This window comes from Chroicocephalus ridibundus, chromosome Z, assembly GCF_963924245.1.
Source record: "Chroicocephalus ridibundus chromosome Z, bChrRid1.1, whole genome shotgun sequence".
NCBI lineage: Eukaryota > Metazoa > Chordata > Aves > Charadriiformes > Laridae > Chroicocephalus > Chroicocephalus ridibundus.
The window spans coordinates 55,767,969-55,780,686 of record NC_086316.1 but is presented as its reverse complement, the minus strand read 5'-3'; the positions used below and the strand labels follow the sequence as shown (position 1 = coordinate 55,780,686).

At 40.0% G+C, this 12,718-nt stretch overlaps 1 protein-coding gene across 1 annotated transcript; it reads left to right on the top strand.

Moving 5' to 3' along the window:
• The first annotated feature begins 3,285 nt into the window (after positions 1 to 3,285).
• Positions 3,286 to 11,118, top strand: LOC134509063 (monocarboxylate transporter 13-like). Its single transcript, XM_063321532.1, has 4 exons — positions 3,286 to 3,487; positions 6,976 to 7,119; positions 8,246 to 9,052; positions 10,892 to 11,118. Exons 1-4 carry the CDS (start codon positions 3,286 to 3,288, stop codon positions 11,116 to 11,118), a joined length of 1,380 nt encoding a protein of 459 aa, XP_063177602.1.
• The last annotated feature ends 1,600 nt before the right edge of the window (positions 11,119 to 12,718 follow it).

Genomic DNA, 12,718 nt, shown 5'->3' with positions numbered 1-12,718 from the left:
ACAGGTTTTTCCTCCTTTCTTTTAAAAGGTTAGTTTCAGGGACAAGAGGAGGAAATTAAGACATTAAAACCTTACCATTTACTCTTACTTAATAGCTAAGAGCAAGAAAAGATCCTCTGTGGTTTTTCAGCTTAGTTTTTTCTCAACTACATGCTTGTAGTAAACTTTCACTTGCAAGTGAAGGAGAGAAGAAAGCAGAGCATGGACTCAGAAACAACATGCCCACCCATTGCAACATCTACGCTTTCTTCTACTCTGTTCAGGCATTCTAGCAATTCCCTACAGTAGGTAGCTGCACTGCTTTCAAATCTGTAGGGCTCCTGGAAGATAGCTACCTCATTAGTTACTCATGCAACTGAAATAGTAATGTCATTTTAGAGTTGCATGTAACACTGTGATCATTAAAAGAGACTGGAGGCTGAATTCTGTGCTACGACATAAAAGATGTGTTTGCATTCAGGAAAAAGACTATTCACTTGAGTCTTGTGAGCATAAGGGCCTGATTTATACTCGTCCTAAGGCAGAGTTTGCCTAATGAAGGTGAAGGGTGCTGGGTGGTGTCAGGAAGCAGTAGATTTTATCATGCCTGTTTTAGTCTGGGTGCTGCCTGGTAAGTAGCAGGATTTCGCCTATCTGTCTTGCGGCAGAAATCATAATCCCTTGCCCAGGCATGTCCATGCAGAGTGCAGTAATATCAGTATCACTCTGCCTAGGCAGGCTTATTTAGCCTGACTGTTGCATCCTTTTTTATGTTCTTCAGTGCCTCAAAACAAATTATGACCATCCCACTTGATCCCAGCAATATAAGATGACATTGCTACGGCTTGATCTAGTTCCTGTATTTTCTGTGTGTGAGCACTAATACGAGTATTAACGTTTTCACAAAATTCATGACATTTGAAAGTACTCGCTGCATTTGACAACTGTGAAAACAGAGGCACAGCAAGATCAAGCAACTTGCTCGAGGTCACCCGGAAACTGTGGGAATGAAAAACAGGTTCCTTCAATATAGACCTCAACCACAAGGCAACCACAAACTTCCCTCTCTTTTGGCTGAGTTTTAAGATTTTCAGCATGTTGACTGAGACCTTGTGCAACTGATTAATCTGTCTGGCTATGTCTGTCATGCAAATGTGCCCAGTGGCACATGTTAGTCCAAAGTTTGAGCCAGACACATGGCAGCAGAATGATTTTGCTCATGATTCCTACAAGGCTCTGATGGCTTCTTTCCCCAACCCTGCTGCAGTGTTTTAGGTCCTCCTGAGATCACGTACCTCAGGTGGGGCAAATCACAGGACTAGTGACGGCTGCTTTGTACAGGATGGCTTCTAGTGGTATGGATTCTCTTAACCCTCATCTTTCCCAGCTGCACACAGGGAAGATAAATGTAAATATAGTACATCTTTAGCCATCTTTAGCTCATGTTCTCCCTCTTAGCTGCTGCCTCTGCCATGTCTTTTTTGGTGTCCTGCATTTTGTACAACATACCCACTCAGAATTTAGTGTCCGTGAAGTAACAAGAAGAAAGTAGGAATGTTTCCCTCTCTCAGGCAGATCCTGTGTCCTCCGTGTACTGCGTGATTACTCCGGGTTTGTCACAAAACTTCCAAGGGGAAATATCCTTTTTCAGTTATGCTTTTAATAAGATGTGCTTGCCTTTTAATAAGATGCTTTCACAAGGAAGCATGTGCCCCATTTTGGCAGAAATGCTTTGAGGTGCTGGAGCCATGAGTGTTCGTCAATGCTCAAATATTGAGGACCCTAGAATTCTTACACAGTGTTCCTTGCAAGTTACTCACACTCTAAAAACAGCTATATTGATTCAGGATGTTTAAGATTAAGAACAGACCAAGCATAAAGTCATACCTCCCAGTTTCTGACTACTTGCAGCTTGGAGACTTCCTGAGCCAGGGACCATTTTTAAGCATTTGGTAATCCTCCATAGTTTTGTACGGCACAGCTTTATATAATATTTCCATGTAAAGTTTTAGTATCCATAGTATTACATGGCAGAGAGCTCCCAAGTTTCACAGTGTGCAAGTAGTGTTCAGACGTCCCGTACCATGCCTCGGAGACCAGAGTAACACCCAGGTACATGCTGAATACCATTTTCAAGATTACACGCATCCTGTTTACACAGGGAGACCTGTTGCCACTGGAATTACTAAGAAATCATTGTCATGGTTCTGAATTAGAGCATTGCTGAGAACAACAACAAGACCTAGTATTAAGTTCATACATTCCCACTCTTTAGTCAAAGTTGCAACTTCACATGGGATTTTAGAGACAAAGCACCAACAGAAAAAACAGGTTTGCAGTATTCCTGGATCTTATGCAAGGATTAAATAGACAATCTCAATGTTGAGAGGATCTCATAGTCAATACCTTCACCTTTAATATTTTTGTTTTTAAATGTCATTTTGGTATTTGCCAAATGGAAGGTGAAATCTTTCTTTGAGAGGCTGCCATTTCAGGAATGGGAAATCCACTAGGTTCAGACTTCCAGATAAGTGAAATACCTTCCGTTTAGTTCCATTTATGTCGATACACAGAAGATTGAAACTGACAGATTTCCTGCCTTTTAAGGTTAGAAATCTTTTTTTTCTACTTCTTATTCTGGCACATTAGTGGTACCACTCATAGGTGCAACTTAGCAAATATAATTATGCTTTATATGCCAATATAATTATGCTACACGCAGTCATGACAAGAGGCTGGTGGGTACAAACAGCTGCCTTGATGCTTTTGAAGTTCATGAAGTTTATTGCAGTGCCCAGAGAATGTTAGAAAATATGGTATCCTGTCAGGCATTTAATTTTCTAATTATTTACTATAATGTATTTGTTTGGAAAGCGTGTGGGATACGGTTCTTGAAGTTACTAGAATGGGTAGGATCCTGGGCCTGTCATTGAAAATCTTAGTGTCTGCGTCATCTCTTTTCCCATCATTTTCTCTCCTATTTCCACATCCGCATGCTTCTTTTTTCTACCCTTGTTACCTGAATATTTTTCTTTTCTTCATTTTTTTACTTTCTTTGTTTTACGTTGTACTCTGCCTTCTGTCTCCTGGGGCATCTGTTTCCCAGGTAATATTTTCAATCAAACCACTGAAATGCATATTATATTTTCACTTGGTAATTACTTGCATAAGCTATTCCTAGAATCTTTTAATTAATTTCATTAACACTGGGCCTTCTACTAATTTGCAGATCTGTTAAAAATCCTCACCACCATCACTACCAGCCCAGAAAAAAACAATTGAGAGAAGACCTGAGAATTAGAAAAGATGCGGGCCAAAGACAGCAATCCACCAGATGGTGGCTATGGATGGGTTGTAGTGGTGTCAGCCTTCATGGTGATGGGCCTCACTGCTGCCGTCCTCAAGACTTTTGGTCTGTTCTTTGTCGAAATCCAGCAGCACTTTGATGAACTTGCAAGCACCACTTCCTGGATCACATCAGTAACTATTGCCACCTTTCATTTAGGAGGTAGGTGAAAGTGTTTCTCTATCACTTTATTTTAATGTCTTAACTACTCAAGAAATTTTGAAGAGCTTCTTAAAAAAACCCACTTCCTTCTTCTGTCTCTACAGAAAATTGGCATTTGTTTCCTCTCATAAAAATGTATCCATCCCTCAGACATGGAATGGGTTAATGAGAACTCTGTGTATACACAGGAATCTGATTGCCTTAAAGAACTTCATGTACCTAGATTCCTGATTCAGTTTTCCTACAGGCTTTGAATCAAACTCGTTGGAGATAATCCTAAGAACTGCAGAGCTCGTTGGATCAAGCTCTTAAACCAGTTTCTGCAAGTTCACTGATCTCAGAGTGACTGTCTCTTTTTCAAAGTACTTTAAGACATAAGGACTGTGATCCTGCCTATCAGATAAGCTATGTGCTACCAAAATGGTGACTCTCAGTCTGCTTTCCCCCCATTTCTCCTTTTTGTCTTCACCAAGATCCCCCTTCCTTCCATGTATTGACAGTTCTGTCTCTCCTTTTTGCCCCTTAGAATGATTCCAAATCATTGGTCTAACAGAAAACTCACCTAGTTTAAACAAAAAATCCATTCACTCCTAGAGAGCATAAGGAAGACACGGCCACACGAGCAGAGAGTAAGGAAAGAGAGAGTGAACTATCCCAGTCAAAGGCAATGAGCTGTGGGATCAGGTCAAATACCACATCTCACCAAATAAAGGAGGGAAAAATATCAAACATACTGCATTTGACTCTTAACTTAGTTGTTCACAGAATCCTTTTTGCTCTTGTAAACTGGATGATCCTTCACCATTTGGTGAGGATTCCAAGCATGTGCAGGCAGGAACTGTACAGAATTTGTGAAGTCTGCTCTGCGTATTCTCATATAGATATATAGTTGCAATAGGTAAGTATCCTTACGTAATAAATGCTATCATAATTTTGTTTGTGAACACACCTCATTGCATAGACATTATATAATTATATGCATCCTACTCAGTCCACACCTGAGTATTACTGCTTGTAACTGCAGTACTTCCAAAGATCACGAGCAATTGATCATTCTTTGAAAAATGTGTTCAGAGGAACAAAACAGTAATTCAACGTCAAAGGAAAAAGATAAAGCAAGTCATGAGTTGAAAAGATATAATCAGTTCCATAAACTGCTATCCTTGATGCTTGATTTGCAGTACTAGAGCTTGTTTCATTCTGACAGAAATAATTAATTGAAAAATCAATGAACAACTTGCTTTTACGACTACTTCATAGACTACAGAAATGAATAAATGGGAATCTATCAATTTGGTTTACAAATTAGACTTATCACTGACCTGTTGTGATACCATTTTGTCATTCAGGCATATGAACTTAATGAGAAAAAATAGCCAATGTAGGAGGATAAAAGAACTCAAAGTCCTGTGTTAGGGTTTTTTTGGGGAGTTTTTAGTTTGTTTTTTTTTTTAATGTTTTGGGTTTTTTTACCATATATTTAGATTATATAGGACTGTATCAAGGTTGGAACATATTACATAATAATACCAAGTATAAACCAGCAAACCTGTATTTGTCTAGCCAGGTGTGAGGCTAGTGTACTTCAAAGAAGGCAGCTATAATTTTCAGCGATAATTTTTTTTTTCATCCTTTGAAATCCTATGAAAATAATCCTTTTTCAGTGAATACAGCTTGATGGCCAAATGTTCCAAACTCGTTCTGTATAGCAGGTCATAATGTCTCAGGTCACTAGGTAATTTTCCTTATCTTCTCCTGCCTTTGCTTCATTTATAGGGACCAGAAGACTTTCTGTTGAAGATCAGCTGAGCCTCCAGTTCTTTGAGCATCTTTGTGGCCTGGCTTAGTCTTTCTTAATACGTTCCTCTGGGAAACCTTCAGTGTCATTTGGCTCAGCATGAAGGATGATCAGTGAATTATTAATTTTTCCCATTTGGATCCTTTCAGCAGCAGCTCTGCGTATTGTGTGGAAGGACAGCACGTGCTTCTACTTCTGTGGTTTGCACCTCCAACAGGCTATTCAATTTACCACAGCAAGGATTCTCCCCATCACACACATAGGCCTTCTCTTGGTACTGATGTACATCTCTCATCACCTTTCGGTTTGCGCTATGATGACCATCCCTTTCCATTGTTTGTAATTTTTCTGTGTATTTCCCTTTATCCTTTTGGACTCTGGACCTTAGTTATCTTCTCCATTTGTAGTTCTGTGGCTAGCTTCCCTCTTTTTCCTGCTACCCCATGTTCAGTTTCTTCCTATTTCTTCTCCTCCTTCTATTAAAAAAAAATAAAAATATAATATTTGCTTTTTTGTAGTATTTCTGCTCCAACTGCAGATCTTTCTCTTGTCTTTAGGCACTTCCATGGATCTCTCTTGTTATCCTGAGTCTACCTCCAACTGCATATGTTTTACCCAGTTTCATCCTTTCACTATATCTTACAGACCGTGACCATGCGCACGGTCCTTGATAACCGAATTTCATTTTATCTCTGAACTCCAATTTCCAGAATATTAATAAATTGTAGGGAGCTGACTCCCTGTTTGCACTACGAAACGCCGCTGAGAACTGATGGTGTCAGATGTTACTTGGGAACCCTCTAGTGGCCATGGTTATTTAAAAAAAAAGCTATAAAACTATCCATCCCCACAGAACAGAGAGCGCCTTTCCGTAATAGGTCTTGTTCCTAACTCTGTGATGCTGATAGAAAAACAGCCAGGCAGTGTAACCAATCCTTAATTAAGCAAAAATGTCCCTAACATTTCAGGTGCTTCCACACAGTGACTAGAGACCAGTGGTTTGTTTTTGGAATTGCTGTACCAAGTCAGATCTGTACCTGGTACAATTTTGCCCTCATGTGTTGAAGAGATCCTGCAGTATGCTGAGAAAAACTGTACTACTGAAATAAAAATTTAAGAAATGAACTGAAAATTTCCTGGAAAAATACTACCTCAAAATAAACCTCAATTTTTTTTCCTTTATAAAGCATTTGCAATTCCACGAACATGATTTTGCAAAGCTCTGGAAGATAAAGATTAATTTTCTCCAGAAAGTTTTCATGCCAGCCATATCAATAATATATTGTCAATAATACAATTTTATAGATTAACCTAGAGATTCTATGGCTGGGATTTCACTTTCCGCTACAATGCCACGTGGATTTGTGTCATATCTCTGGTGTATCCTTACATGAAACTCAGTAGAAGTATTCTGCTAGGAAGGCTCTGAAATGCTTTCTCCCTTTAAAAAAGTCCACGTATTTTGAATATACTTTAAAATCTGTGCCCCAGGGACAGTCTTTTCCCTATCAGCAAGGGTCTAGTTTTAAAATCTTGATTGACCCCCCCCGTCCACCAGAATTTCAGGCTGTTTGAGACAAGCATTACAAGGGTATTTCTCCTCCAAGTGCTTTATTTGATTGTTCAGTCCCGTCGATCAGCTTAATGTTCCTAACGTATTTATCTTTCTCCTATTTTGCTGCTGATCCAGCTCCTGTTGCCAGCTCACTATGTGTACGATACACCCATCGGGCCGTTGTGATCACGGGAGGACTCCTGGCCTTTTCAGGAATGGCACTAGGATTTCTTGGACTCAACATGGTCTGGATGTATGCAACGACTGGCTTCCTGCAGGGTATGACTTTCTGGCTTTATGGATTTCGTTCACCAGCAACTCAGAGTCCTTATTTGAGGGTGCTAGCAGTAGAGTTTTAAAATCTTATTTCTGTTTTGTTTTTATAAGCAACTAGAACCAACAACCCTCTTTAAAGGTCATTTCCTTCATGTCCCACTCTGGAAGTAAGAATTTGTGCTAGAAATCTGCAATGACAAAGAAGGCGAATAATTAGATGCTAGTAATTTTCACCTGGAAAATTTATGCAACCAGAAAATGAAAAGCGTTCTAATTTTTACTCAGAGCCTAGACATCTGGGAAGGTTTAAAGAACCTAAAGAGTGCTGAAGTACAAGGACATAGAGATCCCAAATTTTGTACTTTCTATCAAATAATCTTATGTTTTGAACACAAGCCCAGGCTTTCAGTTGATTCCAATCCTTTCCTTTACTCCAGGTGAAAACAGGCCAGAAAGTTGTCTCCAACAGCTAGCAGATTTTCCTGGAACAGGAAGCGAAGCTGGCAGGGAATAAAATAAACCATTCCCAGTTCCATGCTGGATGCCTGAGAAAATGTCTGGAATTTGAGCCCTTTGGCAGTCCTGGGCTCCCAAATAGTTTCTAGGGAGCCATTAAAATCACTGTAAGTTAGAGCAGGTTTGAAGCCTGCTCAAAGCAGTTGTGCAAGAAAATGAAGAGCAAATAGAGGTAATACACCAGCTTCCTTCACGTCCTCCCTCACTTTCTATCCTGAACACAGCTCAACTTAACCTGGCAATCTGGTCTAGTACCAGCCTTAATTAGGACAGCAAGGACACTCTGAGATCTGTCTAGTTTCAACCACATGGCCATGTGGTTTCTCACCCAGTGGCAAACTTGTCAAACCAACTTTTTTTTTTACTTCACAGTGAGAATATAATAGTGTATACTTTATTGCTTGAACATACAGCTTATTCTTACAGAATATATGTCACAAATATACTCTTACTTGTAATACACCTGAACTCATGCTTCTGCTAGGAACAAAAGAGTTTTTCTTTTACCAGTTTTTAACTTTGCAAATGTAGGAGCAGTGACTGCTTTAATTTCCACCTCCACAAAATACCTCAATAGTGTCTAACTGGTGCTATTTGTATTGGTGTTTTTCAGGACTTGGAATTTCCTTTTCGTGGACACCAGCCATTAGCATTGTTAGCCATTATTTCTCCAAGAAAAGAGCTTTGGCCAATGCTATTGCCAGTGCCGGAGAATGTGCCTTTGCATTCACGTTTGGACCATTTTTCCAGTGGTTGATTAGTCAATATGGATGGAAAGGTGCTCTCTTGATCATAGGTGGCATCCAACTCAATATTTGTGTCTGTGGAATATTGATGCGACCCCTGGCAAGCAGCTGCCTCCTTGAGGCGAGCCATTCTGAAATTGAGACACCACGTGGCAGTGGTGCATCTAGGATAGACGAAGAAGATAAGCCTCCCATCACACATAAAACCTTCAACTGGATGCTTGTGAGGCAACCGGAGTTTGTACTTTATGCCATTTTTGGCATATTAGCTGCTATGAGTTTTTTTGTTCCTCCATTATTTTTAGTTCCACTTAGCTACAGCCTGGGAATAGATGAATCGTGGACTGCATCCCTCCTGTCCATTTTGGCTATGGTGGACTTTGCAGGAAGACTGCTATGTGGCTGGTATGCCAATCTCCACGTTACCAAAACTGTTCATTTGCTGACAATGACAATTACGCTCATCAGTACTTCCCTGATGCTGTTGCCACTGGCTAACAATTACCTGTCCTTGGCAATATTCACTGGCTTCTATGGATTCTTCTTTGGTACAACAGTCGCCGTTCACATTACAGTGCTAGCAGATGTTGTAGGCATGCCAGATTTTGACAGTGCTCTAGGGCTTTTCATGCTCATTCGAAGCACGGGAGGTTTTGTGGGGCCTCCTCTTGCTGGTAAGTTAAGACAATACCCTGCAAAATACAGTTTACAAGAAGAAAGGGGAATGGTAACCCACACTGAAAAAGTCTGCATCTGGACCCATATTTCCCTCTTTTTTCGCTCAGGGGTGTCTGGTCCAAGAAGTATATAAAAACAGTCAGTTTAATTCCTCTCCAAAATATCTTGCTGTCTCTCTTCTCTGTGGTTTTAGAGGTACCTGTTCAACAGGAGAGAGGGGAAGACTGGCAGGGTTCATATGCCTGAAAACCATAGAATCCCACTTGATGGACTCCCACAGTCTTGCTGTGAAAGGGTACCTTTGGGACAAGCAGCAGATCCATACTTTCAGAGAAGAAACTGAAATTTGAGACTAGTGATGTTGCGTAAATGCTGGTATTGTTGGGAGGGTTTCCACAGAAGGTCAAACCAAACAGCTTGAAGCGTTAGGCTATGTGAACCTCAAGGAGATATTCACAGAGATGCCTGCTGTTTTCAGACAGCATTTGAGCTAAACAATATAATAAATGGGAGAGGCAGCCCATAAAAACAGTGGGATCAGGGAGCAGACAATGAGACAGCACATGGATTTATGGGCTGGCAATGAGACAAAGTCATCTTGGAAAAATGCAAGACAAACAAGCTGCAAGCTGTAGGGACTTTACAAAGGGATATGGCAGAAAAAATGACCAATGTGACTTGTGAAGTGTGTATCTGAGTCCTCATCCAAAGACCGCTGCTCATGCAGTGCAGTGACTTTTGTGATAATAACACCGCTAATATGTTGCAAATGGGTCAGAACGAACACTGGAATATCTTAATTCATTTTTGAAAATTATAGGAACCAGGAAGATTTATAGAGAATTTGAGACAGAACAGTATCAAAAGTATGTTGGGAAGATCTGAGTAAAATACAAAGATAACAAGACATTTACATAGCAGCTGGCCAGTAGTACTGATTACTGGGGGACCAGTTCGACCCCTTTGTGTATATATGGTAAGCTAAAAAGAAGGTATAGAAGAGGAGGGAAGCCGAAGTGCTGCTTGAGCTCTCCTCTCCTGCGTTAAGAGAAAAATCTAAAAGATTTGGATTCAGAGTTCCTTTGTCTAACAGTACTGATATTGGAACAAAGGCTAGGGAGTACACTAAACGTGGACAAACTTTCCAGTGGGAGAACAAGCAAACAGCCTTCATCAGCGCACAAACGAGCCTGCCATTGTACCCACGGAGCAGCTGGTGCTACCACATATACTGCTGCAGGACCGCTGCTATACTGCGGTTTTCCCAGTGTGGTACACAATGGCATTAGGTATTTCGGTTGGCTTAAAGCTACCTAAAAGACAGCGTCTTTTTGTTAACGTCTGTGACGCTTTGTAAAATGATGAACAGGAAAGCCCATAATACTGCAGGCAACCTCTCCAACTGTGTCTCCAGCAGAGGCTTCTCCTTTCCTTCTTCAGACTCTCTCATGCTGTACCGTTATGGTCCAAATTGTAGCAACTGATGACAGCTACACTGCAGAACATGGGGCTACTCAGATACATAGCTGCACAATTTGTGTTTTTTCCGCCATTACCTTCATTGTCTGCCATGTTTTAGGTTGGAAAGTGCTTCAAACTGTATTGCGTTTTCTTTTACTAGCAATTCACATGTGATAAGTAAATGACACAACTTGTGTTTCAAATTTTAAAATGCTGTAATGGGGAGATGTTCCATGCACTTATGATGTAGAAAGCTGCAAGAGAGGTATGTCGCCAGCAGACTCCCTTTGTGAGAGGATATGTTCACACTGCTGAGCTAATTCACAGTATCCTGCTTTCTATCAATCACATTGCTGTCATTTGTTTCTCTACAGGTCTGATCGTGGACATGGCTGGAGATTACAGAGCAGGCTTCTACATGGCAGGAGCCACTCTTGTCCTGTCAGCTGGATTTTTAGTTACTTTAGATCAGCTCCAACAGAGAAAAGGAAGAGGAAGCCAGACTAATACTAAACCAGAAAAGTCAACATTACCCTACCCTTCCCTCCATCTCCTGAAACTTCAAAACAGAAGGTATCAAGAACACGATGTAGTGGTGTGACTACAGTGGACATCTTACAACATTTCAGGACATATGGAAGTGTTTTTATTTTCTCCAAACTCAATATTAGTAGGATTTATAAAATGATGGAAGCTTTGGATAAGAATGTTTGAAATTGAGGAAGAAAGTCATTAGTTTACAAGGAAAGCACACCAGTAACCATTACCATAGTATTTTGATGTTGAAATTGCGTTTTGACTATCCAAGTCTTCATCACAGTGCCATGGGGCGGCGGTAAGCAAAGTAGGGAAACTATGGTCTAAATGAAATTACCATGAAGCATGTATGCAGCAGATAGATGGAAACCAGTCCAGACTGCAGCCTTCACTATGGAATAGGAAGAGGCATCAGCTCACAGATGTTTAGCTTAGGAAAGTAGTGCTCAGTATTTTCAGTAAACAAGCTGGATGTGAAAGCAAGAGTACATGAATATAGTTTTGAGCTAAAGGGTTTGCAGGTACTCTACAGAGCAGGACTGGAATCTGATAAATAAATAAACCTGATAAATGGGGAAAGTTACATGAATAATAGAATTCATTAGAGAGAAAGGCAGTTCTAAATGTCAGAAGTAAAAAGCAAAATACACACACATAAAATGGAGAGATTGGTGAATAACAGAGGAAAATACAAAGCTGCAGTGGACTTCAAACCGAGCAAAAATCCCAAGTGCAACTCTACATTAAAAATAGTAAATGTCTTTCTGTGCTATGGTAAAATAGAGAAGATAATTGTGCTTGCAAGGCTTTAACTGGAAGGGGTACATAAGTTGGAAAGAATTAAGTGGAACAAGAATGAGAAAGGTTAAGAAAACACAGCCTAAAGAAAAAGTGTGAGAAATAAAGTTTGGTTTAGAAGAGAAAAGGTTGTACAGAGCTTGAGAACAGCCTTCAAAACCGTAATAGGTTGAGATAATGAAGACACCATTAATTCCTTTCCCTGTTAAGGCAATTAGTAATTGATATAATTTGCAGCCAGGCAGAGTTATGTAATGAGGAAGAACTTCATTGTAGCCTGTTATGCATAAAAAACAGACTATAGGGAGAATATGAATACATAGAGACATCAGAGAATAGCTAAGACATGAGACAGGATCCAAACAGATTCAATTGTGCTTCAGAACAGTGGGGTGGACTAGATGACTTCCTGAGGTCCTATTTAGTCCCACGTTGTAACTATCCTCAGGCTGCTTGAGCAAATAATTCAATTTATGAGAATAAAAGGAGTCTGTATCCAAATCACTTTTTTTGGTCATCTTATTTTATCAGGGAGAAGAGAGAATGCAAAAGAAGGGAGGAGGGGCTGGATCACATTTAAAAAGAAACAGTAAAAGGAAAAACATAGTACTTAAAAGCTTTTAAACTATTACAAATGTCATAGCTGCCCTAGTTATGAACTTCAGAAATTTTTACCATTGAAACACTTTATTTGTGAAGCCAAATTTAACATAAATCACTCATCTAAAATACTTATTTATTGCCTCATGGGAATAAAAATTACTTCAAAAATTTAATTTAACTTACAGGAAATTAGCTGAGCCACTAATAAATCAACTATCTGTGAGGGCTTGATTGCAGAATACACACTGGAAGGCACACAACTG

Coding starts and splice junctions, on each gene's coding strand:
- LOC134509063 (XM_063321532.1), top strand. CDS start 3,286: ATGCGGGCCAAAGACAGCAATCCACCAGATGGTGGCTATGGATGGGTT. Junction 3,488..6,975: donor TGCCACCTTTCATTTAGGAG/GTAGGTGAAAGT, acceptor CTGCTGATCCAG/CTCCTGTTGCCAGCTCACTA. Junction 7,120..8,245: donor AACGACTGGCTTCCTGCAGG/GTATGACTTTCT, acceptor GGTGTTTTTCAG/GACTTGGAATTTCCTTTTCG.